Raw genomic sequence first — 21,627 nt, 5'->3', positions numbered from 1 at the left:
ACATATGCATGTCCCGTAGCATTTACGAGCAGCCCATGGCCAGTTTTGAAAAGTGACTGAACACATGCTGTTCAATGCTTTACGGCACATAATACGCAATGTTACACTCCCGTATTTTTTGATTGGGGCCAGGCCCACGTTCAGGTCAGAGGCATGCTACGCATGGTAAATATGTCATGTCTGTAGCCTGTCACTGGTAGTCGATGCAATAACACATCTGTGTGTACAAAGCTAGAAAAGCCACAAAATTTGTACATATACATGTGTCTATATGCAGTACTTCTCTGCATCTCCTTCAAAAATTTTCGGGCAGAGACGCAATCTAGGAATAAATATTGCATAGAAATTAAATAGTTTTAGAAAGTTTTAATGAAGAACACAGAGGTACAAAAAATAGCAAAAGCAAGCTATACAGAGAATCTACATTGAATGATATAAATAAAACAGTTATTTGCAAAAGCTACTAAATCCAATATCTAATCTGATATCAGAGTTCATAAACACACTAAATTTGCTCTACACAATAATCCAATATCTAAGCTCTGATATCAGAGTTAATAACCACACTAAATCTGAGCCATGCAATCCTGCCACTTTTTTTGAACTTTTCAAGCTGCTGAAGGGTACTGTGCACTTTTGGGTGGACTGAGGTTATCCTCCGGGACAACTGCCGGCTCCTTTCCTCTGGGTTCATCCCCACCAATGGCCTGAAAAGGAAAAGACACATTTAGAAGCTAGATCATCCTGCTTAGACCTGCAGAATTTTAGGGCTAGTCTAAATGCATAACTGCCGTTAGGTTGAGTTTGATTCCCAACAGTCCAATGCTCTCTTAGCGCCACTTCTGTGGAAATAACGGTACATATTAACATCATTTACATGGTTATACTAGCTTTTCAAGCAAAACAAAGCAATAAAAGCACACAGAGTAAGGCATGCTGTGATGCCAAGAGAGCAAATGACTCCAGTATTAGGCAGGCAACAGTAACTTGTTCCAGACACTGCAGTTACTCAGTGCATTCTGATTTGGAATTCTTTATACAACCAATTTCTGTCCCGAGAGATATGCCTTGTGCATAAGCCACAGCGCAGTTACTGCCATATGCCTCAGCTTCTAATTTTGGCAAAAAATTTTGAATTCTGCGACTTGCAAATGAAGAATCTGCAATATTCTGGAGGAAGGCTCCCCCACATTCACGTACACAGCCTCACACACAGCAATGGCTCGCATGCCATCGCTTCCTGTCTTAATGCTTCGCGGCCCGTACAGTACAGTTCTGTGCATATTCAGCATTTTTTTGCTTCCCTACTACTCAAGGCTCTTTCAGTCCCTTCTCTTCTTTCTCAGTAGTCTGCACGGTTTTCTTTCCGCGTTTCTGGTCATCAAAAAGTTTGCTTTCCCTCACAGCTCATGAGCCTGTCGTGTGAGCTCGCTGTGGGTGTACCAGAGTGAGAAAAAAAAAATTGTGCTCTATTCATACCTTGGCTCCAATATAACGCGAGGTGCTTTCTGAAGCATACGATTTTGAAAAAGGAACTCGTTCTAGATTCATGCATTATATGGTAGCGCTGCTTTTGGCAGGTGCCCGTCTGTAAATTTCTCATACAAATATGTGAGAGTGTTGCTGCCAAGCCGCAGCACTTGTTGTGCTGGCTTGCATGAGCAGAAGAGTAGCAAACATATCAAGGCATCAGCAGAACTTTGTTCATTACCAGGTTGTATTCTTCCTAAACGTTCACATGAAAAACAATCACATTCCTATCGTTCTGTCATTGTACTGGTTTCTACAGACACATTATCGTCCAAAAAAAGATAATGTGGCTGGTAGCACATCATTGCACAAAAATGCTGAAATCATAGGTTTTTGTGAACTAGGGATGTTACACATGACTAGACAATACAGCCAAGCTCTGATTTTATTACTCAGCCAAATGATTGAAAGAGCTGAAGAAAATTATTAACCGAGCCATACTCGCATAAAAGCTAGCCTTCAAGACTTCTATAAAGCCATGAAGAACAGCCCAAAAGAACAATACACAGTAAGCAGACAGGTTGAGCGGACGTGTGTGCATGTCGTCCTATAGCACAACTCTTCGTGGTTTTGGAGAATAGAAAGAGACTAGCATCTTTCACTGGGCTTAGTTTGAAACTACAGCACATTCAATTGCAACTCATCTCTGGAGGAGGGCTCAAGGATGTTTAGCATATGAAAATAAATATTCTTTACTAGCTGCCTTGTTAGAATGAAGCTTAATTAAATCCTGCCTACTATTCTCCTGGCCTTCCCTGAAACAGCAGGGTTCACCAAGGATTTCTTGCATTTCATGCGTTCATATTTTTTATTTCTTTGATACAACAGCAGTTTCCAAGCAGCAGAATTTTATTGGCCCAAGCAAGGCAAATCATCAGTGGCCAATGCTTCCATGATTGGCAAAATGCTGGACACCAATCGAAATTTGTGCTTGGATGTGGTGACAAGCCAACCATTGGCCAATGTAAGGAAGGCCAAGCATGGACAATCATTGGAAATGCCCTGGGCCATCATGGGGCCTGTACTCTAGCACCATGTTGAATCCAAGCAGTTTCTTTGCTTGTAGGCCAATCATGTTGGCCAATTAATATTCTAGCTTTTTCCTAGCACCTTGTTTTTTCAGTACCTGCAGCTGTTTCTAGCCCTCCCTGGTCCTTTCTGTGAGGTATTCTGCAAGCAGTTTGGGGCCACCACTTGCCAAACATCTCAAACATATACAATCCCTTCTAGGAGATGATGGTCTCAAAAAACACCATTATCGCCACTTGGCAGCATGGTGTAAAATGCAACAGTACAGCAGCTGATTGCATAGCTGTAAAAGACTTCTGCAAAGAAAGGTGCAAAGTACTATATTGGACCAGGCATCTAAATATTGCACATTTTTGTAAATCTGCCAAAGTCTGCACGCATCTTTTTTGCTCCCCATTTACAGGAATATTCAAATGTGGTGAGGCACCGTGAATTCAAGAACTGTTGGAACACTTTGCAAATGCATTTTTTTATGCTGTTAATCTTATCTACAGTTGCATATTTTATTCTCACTGCTGCCCTGAATGAGAGAAATCTGCAGCGACTTGGGCAAACAGCAACAGATAAATCACGAGGTCATCTCGAAAAAGGATGTTTTTCAGACAAACTGGAAAAAAAGAGCCCGGAAAATGCTGTAGTAAAAATTTCTGCCATATAAAATTAACAAACCTTGGGTTCAAAAGGGACTAACAACATCAAAAGGCAGAAAAAAACCATTGTTCATTGAACAGCCCTGTACTAAGGCAGTAGATATCGACGTTCCAGAAGCAAGCAGACTTGCTGCAATGCTCCATGAACGAGTGAGGCATAACCACCTAGTCCTAGATTTGCAATTGATTAGCTTGTATAGCTGCAATAATGTTCCCATAATTTACGTTCTGCACATCTATCCGGAATATTGTTTTGTACTCTACAGACAACAGATGAGCACTACTAAATACACAGCCGAAATCAGGTAGTACGTTTACTTCATGCATTTATTTGTATACACAGAATATTTAAGTGCTGGATGCAGCCATTAAGGCTGCATGACGCCTTGCAGTCCGGCCCCCTTCCTGGTCCCCCGCAAACATCAGCCACCTCTTTGTGGCATCTGCGACACATGCTTCTGTGGTGTCAAACAATCTGCGTGTTGCACCTGCCAAAACAGAGTACATGCACACCAATGCCATAAAATTAACAAATACGCACACCAAAACAAGTCAGCAATAAATGAACTTTCAGAAGAAACAGACACACTGCAAATTGTATGAAATGCTTCACTAAAGAAAAAGCTAAGAACACAAACTGTGGCTGCAGGACAAGCTGAACTGTTATTGTTCATGTAAAGCACTGAAAGAAAAATCAGGGTGTCAGTACAGGCCTCTGCATAAAATTTAGTTGTGATACTGTATAAACTCATGAAAGGGGTGCACTTTTTTTTAATTTGGGCTGTGAATTTGGAAGGTGTGGTCCATACATGAATTTAAAAAAAATAACGTATAACCATGTTTTTTAACTACGTAGTTCAAAACGAGGGGCACCCCATTTATGGCTGCAGCCCTTATACGAGATTATATGGTAATTAGAATTCCATGGGGTTGGATTTGCTGGTGCTATATATACACACCGTGCCTTTACCACCGCGTTAAGCATTGCAGCCATTATCGCAAGGGATGAGTGCATGTGCTGTACATTCTGAAAAATTTGCTGTCAATGCACGCTCTAAATGTCTGCACCACCATGTACTTCGACATTTCTGGTAAAGCTAGGAGGCTCTGCATACACAATAATTTGTCTTTTACTAATTAATGCCACTAAACCAATAAGCAGGTATTTCAACATGGAGATACATTTGCTGTCACAACACTGAAACTGATATCTGAAGTAGGTTAGCCAGCATGTTGCAGAAATGGAAATGAAAGAAGAGTTCGAAAAGCCTGAACACACAACTGCTACATCTTCAGAGCCTTTTTCCACTTCATTCTTCTGTCAACATTATGTCGAAGTACAACACATTTATGCACCTGCCATGAAAATTAGAAATAAAGATAATATTGATTTCAACCCATTTGCAAATTTTTCTGAGAAATTTTATCAGAGTATGCATGAAATTTACATTATTTCCAGACTCACCTGTTGGGTCGAAAGTTCTAAGGCTCACTTTCAATGCAAAATTCAGCAATACCTTTGGCAGCATGCAGTGCTGGATGTTTGAGACATGTCGTTTTGTCTCTACACTGGCAGCATCTACCGTTTGATCAAGGTATATAATCTTGTTTCAAGCGCATTCATCCTCTACACCCCCGCCACACAGTAGCTGGCTCTGGCCTCACATTGATGTGCAGCGTCCCAAGCACTACACTTCCTCTCTGCTGCATGCATTGCTGCCTGGGAGTGATATTTCTGCTCGATTCCAGTTTTGGCTACGTGACGAGCTAAGTCTTCGCAAACTAAGCACTTTCATTTGTGACCTTATGCTCACCGAAACGCTCATATAGTCTAGAGAGCCCTGTACCTGCATGGAGCCTTAAGTAGTCACTGCAGGGTTTTCCCAGTGGTAGAGACGGAAAGGCTCACACTTGCACATGCCTGACCTTCTCTCCACGCCTTCCTTTGTGCCTATCCCTTACCTACGCTCAATGTTGATGACTGGCTAAGCCTAACTGAGGTTTGGTTTATGGGGTTTAACGTCCCAAAGCGACTAAGGTTATGAGAGACGCCGTAGTGGAGGGCTCCGGAAATTTCGACCACCTGGAGTTCTTTAACGTGCACTGACATCGCACAGTACACGGGCCTCTAGAATTTCTCCTCCAAAGAAATTCAACCGCTGCGGCCGGGACCAAACCCACGTCTTTCGGGTCAGCAGCCGAGCAGCCTAACTGAGGAATGCTGCACATAGCTCTTAAAGTAGTAGTACCTAGTAGTAGTTGGGCTGTTCACTCCCACCACTGCACACTATTCCAGTTTATGGACGGCATTGCTTACCAAGAAGCAGGCTCAGAATGTTTCTGAGGCTCTTAAAGCTATGCTTTAGGCCCCTCGAGCCTGCCCAGCTGCACTGCAGGGCAACAGGCTTGCTTACTGTTGCCTTCAAAATTCGCTGCACAGCACCCTTTGCATCTGTGCCCCCTTTTAATGCAAAATATGAGACCTGGAAAAAGAAAAAGGCTGCACTGAAGTTCAAGCACATTACGCTCATGTAGACGTGCTGGCCCTGCCAAGTGCCTCAACCGCAGAAAGGGTTATGTGCATAGATTTTTCTAAGTTCACACTGTTGAAATGCATGCGTGTTTAGTCTATCTTCAGGTACAGCTCTGGTATACCAATTAAAGGACTATAGACACCAAATTTTTGCTTGAGTGTTTTCTTTCAGCTGATACCTTAGACCTTAATATACATGGATCAGCACGTGTATTCACATATACGACCATTATATAAATTGTAATTGCATTTCTTCTCGATTATGTTTTGGTTTCACAACCAAATGATGGCTGTGAAATGTATTTGGCCGTCAGGTCACATGAGGTGTGAAAAAAGTGGCAATATAACTGCTGATATGCCATTTGTTGTCGTCCCAGCTCTCGAAGCAGACTGGTTTAGGTGTTGTAGTCGATTAAAACTATGTATCAGCGTTAATATTGCAGGTTTCTTCTTCATGCCTCGAGCAACCTAAAAGTCCACCACACATCACAGCCATCGTTCAATTGATGAAACCAAAATAGCATGAGCGCATGAGAAACCAAAATATACCATTCATGTATTTTAACGTCTAACGCATCATTTGAAAGAAGAAAACGCAACTAAAATGAGGTGGCTATAGTCTTTTAACAATACTTGAAACAAATAGCTGAGGTTTGTATAATAAAGTGTCTACAGCCACGAACAAGCTTTCCTTAGCTTCAATTTTTTCCCCTGAAATTTAATTAGTGCTCACATTGCCTCCGACATAAAAGCTCTTTGCGGAGTTGGGTTCCTACATGAATATATATACGCTAGATCTCTCAAGTAAAATGCTCTAAAGGACTAACTACATACCAAAGACTGCATGTGCTGCTCATCTTGCAGATAAGCGTCAAAAGAAATTAGTGCCTCCAGCGACACTACCGGCAAACCAGGGCAGTCTGCTGGCAGCCTCAGAGCAGCTTGAACTGATCTGCTGCGTTGCTCTTTACGCAGGTCATTTACCGTCACGAGGACGTCTGCAAGTTTTTTCATAACTTCTTTTTCAAAGCATAGAAAGTGTAAAGGAGAGACATGTTTAAGCACTTCTCTTTTTAAGATCATCTCTGAGCAACGTAAGTAAAGAAAACTAATCTGTCGACACTTCACATCTCGAGCATCTTCATTGCTGCGATTCGCATTGCTACCACTGAATTTCACTCAGTGTAGTTGTGAACTTCTAAAGACGCTGTGCCATACGACTACCCTCTCAATGAGCCATGCAAGCTACTCAGAGCAGTCATCACCGCATTTTGCATGTACAGCCAATATATCTTTGACAGCATTGCGACATGATTTATTCCACTTAAAAAGGGCTGTTCATGAAGTTTTTTTTTTCTGGAAAGATTGAAGAGGTATTAGGTGATACAACATTTCCTGTAACTTTGGAAAACGAACTCGAGATCCGTCATCTTTATCAGGAACACAAAACAAATCGAAACCATTAAACCACGACACAGATGCATTTATATTATGATTTAACTGTAAATTGAAATATATGCTTGCTCTTCTTACAGATCTGACGTCGGTGAAGCTTTTGAACTGCGTCCAAAATTGCCTGCAATGTCGCGGGTTGGCTTGCTTCCACTGCAAATAAAACAGTATCCTAGTGTAAGCATTATTCTCGTCCCACAAAATCCTCACATAATGAAAGGGCCCTTTGATCACTTTCTCATCGAAATCTTGTCATGCTATGGTTGTTGCGAGGCAACACCCAAGGAATGCACTCCCATCAAAATTTGCCAAACTTCTCGGCCCTGCCATTGAATACGCACATTGTCAGCCCATGAAAAAAGCCAATGGTCATTGAAACAAAGTAAAGCATACGGGAAGTTTCTTCTTTCCATTGTTGTGTTCATCAGTCTACAACTAGTTGTGCAATTTTCCTTTACATAGAAAAGATTTCAACAAAACAGAGGAGAAGGCAATCACTTCTCCAGCCTTCTACTTTTATGCATATCTGGACAACTACTGCAGCGACAGGCAGAGCACCGTACGAGATATGCTGAGGTCATAGGTTCAGATCTCACCAGCATTATGTGGTTTTCTTCTGCTCTTTGCTCCATATATCTCCCATCTTTGAAATGGTTATGCTAATAATTTCGCACCAATTGAAACCATCATAAAATTGGCCCCCTATGCTTCTCTCGGTTTCAAACACTGTCAGCTGGTTTCAAACACTCCGGTACCCTTGTCTGCTAGCAGCCCTCTCTACGTACAACTGAGGTTAAGCTTCTCAAAGTCTGCTTGGTTGCTCACTGGAATAGAGATTGCTAAATAGAGATTTCATGAATACTGAGGTATGGTTTTAGATTGCCAAGACAAACAGGTTAATCACAGTGAACATAATTTTTTTATAGATTAAGCAATTTGTCATTCTTTAAAATAACAGTAGCCTAACATACTTTGCTGTGGTGCTGCTGTTTCTGCTGCTGGTGGTGGAGACACCGCAGGCAGCTGCTGACCTAGGGTTGCTGACAGCCGAGGTATTGCAGCCTCGCTGGTCTCCGTCCTGGACACTGGAACCGGGAGGAGTTCTGGTTCCCTGCAGGCGGTTACAAAATACAACTACATGCAATGCTTTCCATGAGAGCTGCTCGTAATAATCCTGTCAGCTCCATACGAATTTAAAGTGTTGATATTCAAGTACTATAGATCACAGTCAAGGAAGCAGTGAATGGACTTCTCATGGTTCCCCTATTAGCACCTATGTATGTCTTTTAAAAGTCGGTACAGAAACAACAGGTAAACTTTGGCATAAAACTATTCTTACAGTTTAAATTAAAGTATGATTCACCCACTGAATGCGCAGTTTTTACTTGTTGTATTCACTGTGCATTTTAAATCTGGTTGCCAATTTCTAGTAGCCCTCCCTACCTGTCAGTTCACGACAATGAGCCTGCGACTGGGTTGGCATTGGGCTCAACGGCTGCCGCACATGTGGTCTCGCAGAAGGTGGCGGTGGCAGCCTGCGAACTGTTTTTCATACATAAGAAGGCCTAGGGGAGTGAAATACTGAGAATTTCTGAAAATTAAACAATAAACGCAGCAAACAAGCATGCAGGAAAACTGCAAGAATAACATGGGCAAAAAGTAGTGAACAGTTCAAGTCAGCTCTTGAATATACCATTGAGAATGAAGACACTACTAGGGGTTGGGTACCTTTTAGCTGGTGTGGCGGCTCCACCACCAGGCCCTCTTCATCTGAGCTTGAAAGCAAGCGCCGCTTCCGAACTTTGCGAGATTGCCTCTCATGATCAGTGTCAAGAGTCGAGGTTTGATGTCTTTTCGGCATCAGTCAGTCTGTCCAGTGCCTCCTTGAGGATATCTAAACGGGCGTGCAAACCTAAGTCAGCAGTTAATATTATTTCGCTAAGAATAAACATTACCTTTCGTGGCGACGACTCTAACTTCATGGAGGCTCCATTTTTCATCAATCAGCTTCCTTGAGGTCATTGCCTTGATGGCATCCAATTTTGTTTTAGCCGGAGGCCAATAAGCAAATGCTGATGTTGCATCATTCAAAAGCCATGACGATGGAACAACATATGTGCTCTTGTCACATAAAAACTCAACCAAATGATACCTGGGGGGGAAACAGAATTAATATTAGATATAACAAAATTGAGAAAAGCTGCAATTTTTCGTTACATCCAGTTTTCATGTGAAATCTTGGAAGGACTGTGCAGAAGAGAAACCAGAACAAAAAGATTAGATGAAATGGCTCGGCAAATGTTCACAGTAAACCCCCGTTACTCGGAAGTCTGAAACATGGAGACAATTCGTGATTACATTGACAGCAGACGTTTAAAGGGAGACCCTGGTCTTTAAAAAAAAAATTTGATTAATGAAGTCAGGTATGCAATCTTCACGGAACATGTATTTTGCCACGCTGATTCGAAATATGTAAAGTATGTAAAACAAGCCCTTGTGCACTTATGCAATATGTTAAGTTAATTTTTGGAGCTTTCAAAAAAGTTTGCAGTAGGGAGCTTGCTAAAAGTGCGCCATTGGTTTGCCTTGACATCAAGGAATGAAATAAGGGTAAAATTATCCTGCTGTCTATGATAGAACTTGAGTTAAGGTTTCTAAGTTGCCACTCCAGAAACCAGTATACCAACTTTCCTTGCCATTCCTGAAGCGGCAACTTCAAATCTCCATAACTCAACTTCTATAACAGACAGGATGATAATTTTGCCCTTACTGCACTCCTTAATGTCAAGACAAACCAATGTCATGCATTTCAGCAAGTTCCTTGCAGGGAAATTTTTTTAAATGGTCTCTCCAAATGACTTGCATAACATATTTCACAAGCACACAAGGACTTCTTTCACATGAAACTAAATTACATATTTAGAATCAGCACACAAAAATACATGTACCTTGAAAATTTCATAATTTTGAGTTCATTAATAAAAAAAATTTTTTTTCAAAGACTAGGGTCCTCCTTTAGCTGTAGAAAATATGGCACAAGCTGGCTCAAAACATATGAAAAAGTGGAAAGAAAGCTAGCCTCTTTCCAAATGTGAGGACCATACCCTTGCAGGCTATGTCAGAAGACGCATAAGGCAAGAGCTGCTGACAAAGCCCATGACCAGCATAACAAGAAACTGTGGAAGAATTGCATGGATGGTTGTACAGGCTTTCAACATGCTCAAGCTCTTCACCTATAACAATAACCTCAGATTCACACTGCAAAAAGTTACAGATGCCTATGATACGACCATCTTTCAAGAGTGCAAATCTCTCAGGCCCTGCAGTCGTTAAATCTGAATTAGCAAAGCTTGCCTTTCGGAACTGTGCTTGACACTGAATTCCACAAGTCGGGCCATCAGAATGTCAAGATGACAGAACTATTCGGCAGGTATTGGTTGTGATGGCTGCTGGCAACTTCGTAGGGGAGAGGCTGTGAATTTCCTCAACCCATTTGACAAGCTGTTCAAGAGGCTTTCTGCCTGTCCGCACAAGTCGCTTTACCTTTTGCAGGTAATTTTCAAAAGGGAAGGCACTAAATGTGTCCAGTGGACCAAAATGCAGGCTATCACTAGGCAAATGGACCAGGTTGTGAATACTGTACACAGGAAACTCATTGCCATACAGTGAGATTCCACATTCCACAAAATAGTGCATTAACTGTTCTGCATACTGAACACGACACCGTAGAGAGGGACACACGAGGAGAGCCACCGCTACATGAAGGGTCAAAAAGTGCTCATACAGCTCTGCAGGCAGAATGTCTTTCAGCACAAGTGGGCCAGCATAGAGAACAAAAAAACGAAATTCTGTAGCTTTCCACCGGTTAACTTCATCTACACCTCGACATTTTCTGGGGAAGTCTTTTGGAATTTCACACCTCAGTGCATGAAGGTGAGCAGATAACCTACCCACGCGAGCTGAATTCAATCGCACAGACAGGTCTCCTTTCAGCCAAATTAGCATCAGTCTTCTTGTGACACCTAAACATACAAGATGCATATAATCAAGCGGAAAAGCTGTTACCATTCCCACTTCAAGTGCCACAAAAGGAGAGTGGCCTTTGTGGTGGTCTTCGTCTTCCTGCTGTGCAAAGGCAGAGTCAGTACGACGAGGTGCCCTAGTGTTTGGAAACGTCATGCGCCCACGAAAAACACCCTCCGACGTGCACTTCTCACACCCTGACCTAGCATTGTGAGCTTTAGTTGCCTTCAGAAATGCTCTGGCAGGGGCATCACATATAAATGCTCTCAGCGAGACATTATCGTGCATGCTGCTGTGCCATCTTCCTGTGCTGAGGACCTCGGACAGTTCCTCCACGAATGGCTGGACAAATTCATTGAGCAGAGGCTTACTGACGCCACAAAATGCCCCAACCAAACAAACGCTGTCATCCCTGCGGTGTAGCGGATGATGCAACTCCACAAGAATGCACCAAAACTCCTTTCCACTGCTTTTGAACAGTGGAAGGCCATCAACATTAAAGCTGATTTGGCAAGCAACACTCGGTAGTGGCTGCATTCGGTCGAGTAGAGTGGATATGCTCCTTTTCAAGCCGAAATGAAAGTACTGCCCATTGCTCAAACGATCTATGTCTACAACGGATGGCATGGCAAGAAGTGCCCGTGCAGAGCCTGGCAACTGTGGCAATTTAGATTTTAGAATTTGCAGCAGGCTGTCAATGCTTGCATGCGTTATGTTGTTCTCTACAGCCCACCTCCTCAGAGAAGAGACAATATCTTCAGGTTGACTGTCAGCGTCGACAGCTACCCCATTATCATCAGATGAGGACAAACTGTGACCTGGACTATGTGCCTGATCTTGAAAGTTCCGCAGTTCATTGGACACACCTTCTGATACTAGAATTTGAGCTTCCTCTGTGTGCTCTTCTGGCTGTACATGAGATTTGCTAGCAGGACCGTTGTTGGCAAACTTATCAATACGAGATATGCTTGCTTCAGCTTCTGCATTAATTTCCCTCCTTTGCCTTTTCTGTGACAGTTCTGCATCAGAACACCTAATCATATTGCTTCTCGACACTACCTATATGCGATTAGCTAGCTGCTGTGCACCACTACTGAATCTCGAAATTCACCTTTCAGGAGGAGCTGGCTTCCAGTTCTCGAGATTCATCCTGGAAACACAGAAATTTAAAGTGCCACAAGAAATTATAACGCACAATTCTCACAATTATAACGCACACTCTGCACTTCAGATAGTGTACAACATACCACGATTCTGATCAAGACATGGCCAGGTCAGTGTTGACATCCTTCTGGCATTAAAACATTTCAGCAAGACTGACAAGGCAATAGAGTTACAGAAATCTGAAAGCCAGCTTCCTTGCACCAGAAAAGTCCTTCACCATGGGCACTGGTTTTTGGGGAAGAAATTAGGTACATCAGTGAAGAGTTCCACAGTCTGAGAAATGCTGAGTCTCCTTCACGTTCCTGCTTTATGCAGCTATTGCATTTAAGGTATTAAGCACAGTTCACCCAAGCTACTGCTTCGCAATGGGGGATAAAACAAAGCTGTGCAGCATTCAGTGGCTCTGCAGCCAAGGCTATGAGGTAAGGGGAGACGGACTGTCTCCATGCCATGGGAAGTGCATGTGCATGAGGCTCACAACGGAAATCTCTAGCGCGGCTCCAAACTTCTAGCTGCAGGAAGAGCAACACCACCCCAGTGAGGTGTTTTTGCTTCGCAGAGAAGCTGACTGCTAATTTCTGCACCCCCCAATATGCAATCAGTTTTATTCTGTTTTGCTACATCGCTGGCCCTATTTTAATATCCATGCCATACGTACAGAAGCAGCAGCAGTAAATGCTTAGGGCCTTAAGTTTCCTAACGCTATTTTCAGATTTGCTGCTACATGTCCACATTTAATATAATTTTACACAAGTCACAATGATAGTAAACGCTTGCAAGGCAGTCAAAAATTTTACCCGAATATAAACACTGATGAGTGATTTTGGGAATGTTGCTGAAATGCAATATAAAAATTATTCTGCTATTGTTCTTTGACAAATCAAACAGCCATAAACTCGCATGTTAGCATACAAGCTGAGATATCTGTCAGAAGTGCTGGTAAAAATGGAACCCTTCTCATTAAAAATGCAGAAGAGGTATGTCCAATTTGACTGAAAGTTGACCATTTGCTACTTCATTAACCATTAAACATTTGCTACTAAGTTAACTATTTGCTACTGGTTAGAAAGTTCAATTGTTACTACAAAATCATGTGCTTTTTTGCGAGTGTAATCGGGACAAGAGTACACACAGCTCGGGCGAATGAGTTGTGGTGTACTGATCAGTACGCTGCAAATGGCAGTAATGCTAATGCCATTATATTTATGCGTGTGGCACCGCGCGAATGGCGCTAAAACTTAAGCACTCAGTGGCATTTCATTCGAACGTGTGGCACGGGTATAACAAGAACTGTAAATGTATGTTTACTTATTTTCAATAACATAGCCATTTGGTGCATATCTGTTTCCACTTGCATCACAAAGCAATTGAGAGAACACGGGATAAAATAACAGATGCTTCTATTCATCTTAAAGAACGCAGACCACAACGTCATTTTTGCCAGCGATGTTTGCTTTCGAATCGGCCAATAGCAAGATTTTTTTAAAAATCTGGCACATAAATATGGGGGAAGTGATCGCGCGTATTGCATGCACTCGCAGAAAGAATGAATGAAAGTACATGCGCGCCTAAGTCCGCAAAGCACGTGTAGTCCGGCGCGCCTATCCGAAAAGCACGTGTTGCGAGTCCGGAGTGTAAATGCAGAGGCCCAGAAAACCAATGCACAGGCCCAGCTTTCAAATTTGTTCACTGGCACACGGTGATATTAATTAATAGTTCTTTATACCTCGTTGGCTTATTTCAAGCGCTGGTGTTAATCTGAAAACATTTTTCACACTACAGCACACATAATTTTTTTTAGGGCTATCTTTTTATGCCACGGCAACGTTACCCGTAAATTACTGTGCGACCACCGACCTGCAAGTGCTATAGAACTTGTGACCGCGCCTCAACCACGTTTTTTTTTTTTCTTTCAAGAGTGCTTTCAATTTCGAATGGCAATTCATTTCCGCCAACTGCACAGTGGCGATTGCAAACCTCCGCCAGCCCAGGAGAATGATGATGATCAAAACGTTTATTAAAGCCACAATGCCTTAGTTGACGGGGAAGGCTGATCGGGTCCCTAGTAGTCCGGGACAATGAAAAATAAGTTGGGTGCAGCTTCGAACTGTCTCCAAGCTTAAAATAAGACACATGGCGTACTTGCAGTAGGAAAGATTTTAGGCTTACCTTTATCAACTCCAGAAGACAAGAAGATCTATCCCGAAATGGTACTCCGGGATGTTTCAATCGCCGGAGACACGTTCAGCTCAAATACCCCAAAAGGACTGTCGCAAAACGTTGTCGTAAAACTTCGCAGATCACACAGGCGACAACGAAGCAGGTGCAGAGACGGCACTGCACATTCCGGTGTACCGCGATGACAGAAGTATCACGTGCGGCACACCCGGCGGACGAATACAAAATCATGCTGACAACAAACTTTTCTGCCCAAGTTTATATGCACAGATTGCAATTATATCTATGGAAAATAAGTGGATGTTTTCTTTACTTGCAATATTCGCTCAGATACAGATGGTTTCCACATTACGACTGAATTTTTTTAGGAGAACTATTTCTTTTATCGGCGTTCTCGCAGGCCACGCGTCCGTCCGACCAACACGAAGCATGCGCCGGAACACGCCGGTCGTGCGCCGGAATGACGTGCGCGAAAGTGGCGACGAAATAAAAACGATGCACACAGGCGCAGACCCTCACAGCATACATTAATATTAAGGTGAAAGCATTTAATAGCTCATACTGCCGGCCAAGACGAGTCATTACAAGACATGACTAACTAGTCATAACCATATATGCCATCAGCCATAAAATTAGTCATTAACCAGTCACCGACTAATTAGTGGTAATTAGTAACAACTAATTAGTCATAACTATATGCATTAACCAGTCATAATTAGTCATAACTGGTTAGTCATTAAACAATCATGACTAGTCAGACATGGAATGCCTTTCGCCTCACGCTCTTTAGATCGTCAAAGTGCCCCATGAATTTTTTTTAGCCGGGGTGTGTTATACGAATATTCAGCGAATTCAGAACGGATCGTGCACGGTGGCCAAAGAGTTGCCAAGCAATATGACCAATGGTCGTCCTATTTAATTGCATTCAGCATGGTGCCCAAGTTATCTCCTATCAAGGAAACAGAATCCTGGCCAAGTATGATGGCCACCAAGAGGATTCCAAGACGTGTGCAATGAAAGGCCATCGGACAGTGCTGCTTGGGGCCACCCGAGCATGGCATAAAAAAACTGTAACAAAAGAATGAAAGCCATGGTTGCATGCACTGGAAAGCACAGCGGACTCCCGATTTCTGACACAAGCCATCCAACTCCTAGCAGCTTCACATATGCTTGAGCCACATAGTTGAGATAAGTAGTTGTGTCATTTCTTAGTCCATGTGCCACAGCGCCGTTTCACCGTAATGTTCGACCTACTCGTCCATCAGTTCGTATTATTAAGGTTGTCAAACCACGCACAAAATGCACATGCACATTTAATCGCAACAATGTCAGATGTTGTGGGAGAGATGCCAGGCTTATGGAGTTTGCATGCAGCTTTTTCTCACGTCTCACTGAGTATAAGGCTACTGCAACAGTCAGAGAGATAGATATGGCAAAAACGTGCCGATACGCAAGAGAAAAATTTATGTGCTTACCTCTGATTGAATTCCAATGTGGCTTGCACTTCTTGACTGTATTTGATGTTGAGACAAAAGTATGCAGCAAAAAGGATCTCCATGGCAGGCAGAAAGCTCAGGCCTTCAAAGCACCTCGCTCCATCAAGCGCCACAATGCATGTAAAATCAAAGACGCTTGTGCCTGAAAAGAAATCTCCTTTAGTGCCAAAAACCGAGTTAGCTTGCTGAAAACTTAGTTTTGCCAAGCTAAGTTTTCTGTGAGCATTGAAAAACCAGTTGAAAGACCGTCTTCAAACCCCCCCGAACCTCGCTCTATTGCTCATTGTTCACCACCAACCAACGAGATGGCGCCACTGGGGCGATAGTTCACCACCAACAAACGAGATGGCGCCACCGGTGCGATGGCGACCTTGGATGGTCTAGTTTTGAGGAAAGGGAGGCATGCAGCAAGCTAGAGTACCGCGGTCGACTCCAGTTCATGAGCCGCGACCGATGGGCTAGGCGGGTCTTTGAATACCTCGCTGCGACATGCCTACGCACTACATGGGTGAAGCGCCTCCACCGGATACAAGGCAAGTATGGCCTTTTCCAGACACCCATAAATGCCGAATCAGCAACGGCGTGGAAACAGGAGGCAAGGAGACGGGTCCAAGAACTGGAGAATAAGCAGTGGCTGCAGGCGCTCGCTGAAAAACCGACACTGGCTGTGTACCGCGAGTGCAAGAACAGCATCGGACCCGAAAAGATCTTTGACAACGGCCTTGGTAGCACACTGCTGTTTGAGGCCCGGGCCGGAGCGCTGCGGACACTGGTGTACCGCCGTCGCTTCGATGCAACATCAGAAGCACAGGCAGCACTATGCCGAGCGTGTGGCAATGCGGAGGAGACCATCGAGCACCTGGTGATGTCGTGCCAGAGACTCCATCCGATGCCGACAGAGGGCACCACATTCCCTCAGGCGCTCGGCTTTCACGATCCTGCGGTGGACGACGAGGGAGACAACTCCAAGCTCAAGAGCGAGGGTGTGCTGCGAACCAAGCGTCGACTGACTCTTTGGTGGCGCACTGTGTCTAACCGCGCGAAACCGCAGAGTCGAATGTGAACGCGGTCGATGAGCGAACTCCTTGCTCTGAACTTTGCGTTTTTTTTATTTTTTTATTTTTTCTCTCCTTTCTTGTGCGCTTTCACCGCGTTTTTTGTTTGGTCTGGGTGCTCACTTTAGTGGTGCCCGCCCGTTACAAAGGGTACGGCCTCAAGTATCTATCTATCTATCTATCTGGCAGAGCAGTTTAATTTTCTTCATCGTCGCCGCAGACGATGTGAATATCCGACTTATTCTGTTCGAATCAGGTAAGTACCCCAAGCAAACGTGGTATTAAACAATTCTGCCGACCAAATGCCATTTCTATGCGAAATTTGAGCTCGAACAGTGAGCCCGTTTAGCTGAAAGAAGCATTTTACGGGGCGCGTTTATTTCCGCAACAGTCGATAGAGCAGACGACAACGGCAAGAGCTCACCTGCGAAAGTCCAGAGGGAAGCGATGTAGTCTTGGTAAGACACCCACGGTACAACCCACGCTGTCACAATGTGCCACGGAGCAATGTTTCTTCACATGCCGCAAGCTCACTGAAATGCAGAGCTAAGCGCTTGAAACGATGAGCGCGAAGCCTCGGGAAAAGGTTTCGCACTGGCCGTACACCGAAGGAAACGCTGTAGCGGTGCAGCGGGGTGCAGATCTTGCCAAACGGTGACAGAGAAGCGACGGGCAAGGACGACAAAAACTTCTTAAAGGAGCCATTTCGAGACCGGCGAGCTTAATCTGCACGCTTTCCAAGGCGCGCCATAGCAGGCAGTTGGAGATATGAAATCGCTTCGTCTCCCGCAGCATGTCCTGCAGCCACTGTGGCCGGGACCGAAACAAGGCCTGCAAAGTAGCGCTGCAAATGCACCGCACAGTCATCAGCAGAGGGCGCAACAAGACCGTTGCAAAAAAATTACAAAATTCGGCGTGATGTTTTGCTGAAATAATTTACCTATTTTATAAAACGTGGTCATTAAAATATTAATTTCTTTTTGTTGTTTAATATCATTTTCATTTGTGCTTTTGAATTTCATTATAGAAGTGTTTCGGCCGCCCAAAGTGGCTGTGCTGCAGTCGCGCTAGACCGTTTTTGTGCCCAGCCTTCGCCATTCTACATCCACCTTGGTTGTTCTCCCAGCTTCTATCGTTCCGCCAGCTGCACATCGTGAGCTGCTGCCACACTTGCGGAGTGTTTGAAGTGTAGTTCACCGTGTCATCATCGGTGCTGTATCATCTCCTGTGTTGCCAGTGTCATCTCTTGACCGAACTCGGATGTGGCCACATTTCCATCCACAGCAGGAGACCCCTTTGTACGGTGCCCGCTCAACCCTAGACACCACTGCAGACAGCAGGTTGTGCATCCACCTGTCCAAGTGTAGAACCTGTCCACCTTTCTTGTGAGTGTCGTGTTTTGCGCTAACTTTTGTACGTAGAAAGAACAACCCTGCTAATGACATCCCAGCGTCCCACGTCGTGTCTTCGGAGTTGAAGGCCCACACGCTCAAATGTCCACAAAGGCCTGGACCCATGGTCTCAACAGGCCCTGCGCACAACGATCCGCCGCCACCACCGCGCAGCAGGCCTGCGGAACCGACCAGTCTTCCCGCCCTACAGAGAGAGAGAAAAAAAACATTGTAAGAGGAATTGGAGGCACACCCCAGGATCCCCGCACGACCCCACTGCATCCTTGCCAGTTTTCTGGGCTGCGGCGGCCCGCAGACGCCATCCTGAGCATTGCGCAGAGGATCGCCATGCTGGCCGGGGTAGAGCGACGCCGTAAACTGAAAAGGTCGGGGGGAACTGCTTCATTAAAAACAAATTGTTTCTGGGCTACAGTCGTTTATTCAACTGATTCGACGACGCACAATGTCTTCATTCCTGTACACTTAGTTTCTTCCACGCCGACTCGGCTGTGTGTGCCACGTACAATTCTGAGGATGCCATGGAAGGCGCGCGCTGTCATCGCAGCAATGGCGCCACGCGTACCATTGCTGCGAAGTCTTTCGATTTTGGTTCACCGTCGCCGCAGACGATGGGGATTTCCAAATAATTCTGACCGAATCAGGCAAGTACCCCACCTAAATGTGGTATAAAACAAAACTGACCGCCAAATGCAACCTCTGTGCGAAATTTGAGCCCGAACAAACGTGCAGTTAGGCCGAGAGAATTTTTTTTCGATTTTCTCTGATTTACGCAACACGCGGTAGAAAGCATCCTTTCAGGTAGCATGGTTGTTTTTGTATTTTCTTGTGCGAACGTGAAGTAAGCCGAGCCTGCCGGCCGGCCAGCCTGAATGCCAGCAGACGGGATCCCGTCTGCCAGCGTCATAAAAACGTGCTAAAGAGTGTTCTTGACGTAAGTAATAAAGCCTGGGATAGGAAAATGAGAAATATATCATTTTTCTGGGTCACTGGCCTATACCGAGTTGCTGGTAAAAGGGACAACTGTGGCACGAGCGAATTTGTTGCGAGAACCGCCTCGCAGCTGCCTCTGACCCGACGGGGTCCGGCTCGACTGGCGCCCGCTAGCTCCGCTGCTGAGGGCGTAGCGGAAATTCACCACGCTATTATTTTATTGCGAGATAATGCTGTTGACAGAAAAGCGGTGTGAAGAGTAGGCCTTTTATTATAGCGCAGGCGCCTTCCGAGCGCCGGCCGCTGCGGCTTCGACGCGAGACGAGCTATAGGCCTAGCGACGACCACGGCAGCCAGGCAGCAGCAGAGCTCGTCGCCCGGAGCGCCCGCGAGCGGTGCCGTTGCCGTAAGCTCGCCACATAAGTAGGCATGCTTTGTCGCTGCTCGAGTATAGCTGGCAGTCTTTCTGATAACAAGGTGATCTTGTCTTTCCTTGCGATATTTGTATACCAAGCCAAGCAGCGCTCAGGAACTGCTGCACGGCGGCGAAGTGCGACACCGGTTGTGGGTGGATCTTGGGCAGAGCGGCGCAGCAGGAGGCCACGAAGTTCTTTGATGCAAAGTAATAGCCAGCGCCTCTGCTGGGGCTTTTTTTTCTAACAAGCTTTGAAATGCTTTTGTGTAAGAAAAGATGCGTTTTTTTTCAATTTAATATAAAAGCACACAACAAATTATAAGATATTTTTGCTCACGAACACAATTAGCTCGTTATTAGTTGTTCATCCAATCATAATCGCTCGCCAGCTGAAGTCATATCCGCTGCAAAAATGCAAAAGAACACCGCTGTGTGCCGACGCCGTTAGTGCCAAGGTTTTGATTCTCGAGCAACTTAAAATATTAAATACAAAAATATGCGTGTTATGACCGGTGGTAATAGCGTCGCCATAACTCAACAATTACAAAAACAATGCACTCAGATTATGGTGCAGGGCCCCTTTAACAATGTAGCTCTCGAATCAGTAGCGTCATACAAGTACCTAGGCATTCATATCGCTTCTAACCTTAGCTGGAACAGTCATGTCGAATTCATTGTCAACAAAGCTAACCGCATGCTAGGCTACTTAAAACGGAACTATCGCTCGGCCCCTTCTAGTACCAAGCTTCTCTTTTAAAAAACGTTAGTTCGTTCGCAACTTGAATACGCATCTTCAGTTTGGGACCCGGGCACTACTGATCTCATTAACCAGCTAGAAATGATTCAAAATAATGCAGCTCGTTTCATCTCTAATTATCACCGCACCGCTAGTGCATCCTCAATGAAATCTAATCTCAATCTGCTACCCCTCACATTTCCTCGAAACCATGCACGGTTATGCCTCTTTCATAAGATATTTTACCATGATGACTTACACGATAAATTGCTCATTCCGCCTTCATATGTATCATCGCGCATTGACAACGCTCACAAGGTTGGCATAAATTCATGCAACACTAAATGTTTCTCCGATTCATACATACCCCGCACATCTAAAGACTGGAACCGCCTTCCCTCTTCCGTTGCAACAATCGATAAATTTTGGTTATTTCAGTCTGCCGTGCGCAATATAGACCATGCGAGTTTTTCTTAACATTGTATAAAACCTACCTCCTTCCTGTGTGTTCATATATTATTTAATTTCACCACTGTGTACACTCAAACGTTATCGCGAATTTCATTGTGTTATATTAAGTGTTAGGGGACTTTGTTTACATCATTTTTTAACCAAACTTAACTGTCACTTACAGTATTACTTGTATGTTCTTGTTGCTGTGCATACTTTTTGTTTGTTTATTGATTAAAACCCACTCCCCTCTGTAATGTTTATATCCTGAGGGTAATAATAAATAAAATAAATAAACTCTGTTATGACATCAAATGTTCTGTATACCATGGTGTATGTGCTGTTTTTATGCTGACGTTACATCAACCGTCATAATAATGTACAGCATATGTGCTGCAACTGAATTAACATGACATGATCTGTTTATACGACTACACCCCATGTTCTGTTCTTATGCTGCACTGTACATTAGACAGCAAAGGTGCTAACATATGCATGTCCCGTAGCATTTACGAGCAGCCCATGGCCAGTTTTGAAAATTGACTGAACACATGCTGTTCAATGCTTTACGGCA

At 44.2% G+C, this 21,627-nt stretch overlaps 1 protein-coding gene across 15 annotated transcripts; it reads right to left on the bottom strand.

Annotated features, from left to right (window-relative positions):
• Nucleotides 1-351: 351 nt before the first annotated feature.
• On the bottom strand, nt 352-19,459 carry LOC149353884 (uncharacterized). Of its 15 annotated transcripts, none has more exons than XM_089582935.1 (8): nt 16,915-19,455; nt 16,035-16,197; nt 9,150-9,346; nt 8,923-9,088; nt 8,638-8,736; nt 8,166-8,305; nt 5,527-7,347; nt 352-707 (listed from the first exon to the last, which is right to left on the bottom strand). In XM_089582935.1, the coding sequence occupies exons 1-4, from the start codon at nt 16,964-16,966 to the stop codon at nt 9,024-9,026; spliced, it is 477 nt and encodes a 158-aa protein (XP_089439061.1). In that variant the 5' UTR covers nt 16,967-19,455; the 3' UTR covers nt 352-707; nt 5,527-7,347; nt 8,166-8,305; nt 8,638-8,736; nt 8,923-9,023. The 15 variants fall into 15 exon arrangements, with proteins under 15 accessions (XP_089439061.1, XP_089439064.1, XP_089439067.1 ...); XM_089582938.1 differs by having other exon boundaries at nt 352-3,697; nt 7,276-7,347; XM_089582941.1 differs by having other exon boundaries at nt 7,276-7,347.
• Nucleotides 19,460-21,627: the final 2,168 nt, after the last annotated feature.

Source organism: Amblyomma mixtum, chromosome 3 (assembly GCF_055824585.1).
Source record: "Amblyomma mixtum isolate Tamu chromosome 3, ASM5582458v1, whole genome shotgun sequence".
In the NCBI taxonomy this organism is placed as follows: domain Eukaryota; kingdom Metazoa; phylum Arthropoda; class Arachnida; order Ixodida; family Ixodidae; genus Amblyomma; species Amblyomma mixtum.
The sequence above is the reverse complement of the archived record's forward strand: the minus strand, read 5'-3'. Positions and strand labels throughout refer to the sequence as shown.

What these genes read in the sequence shown, in the direction of transcription:
- LOC149353884 (XM_089582930.1), bottom strand. Translation starts at nt 12,258, where the DNA reads ATGATTAGGTGTTCTGATGCAGAACTGTCACAGAAAAGGCAAAGGAGG.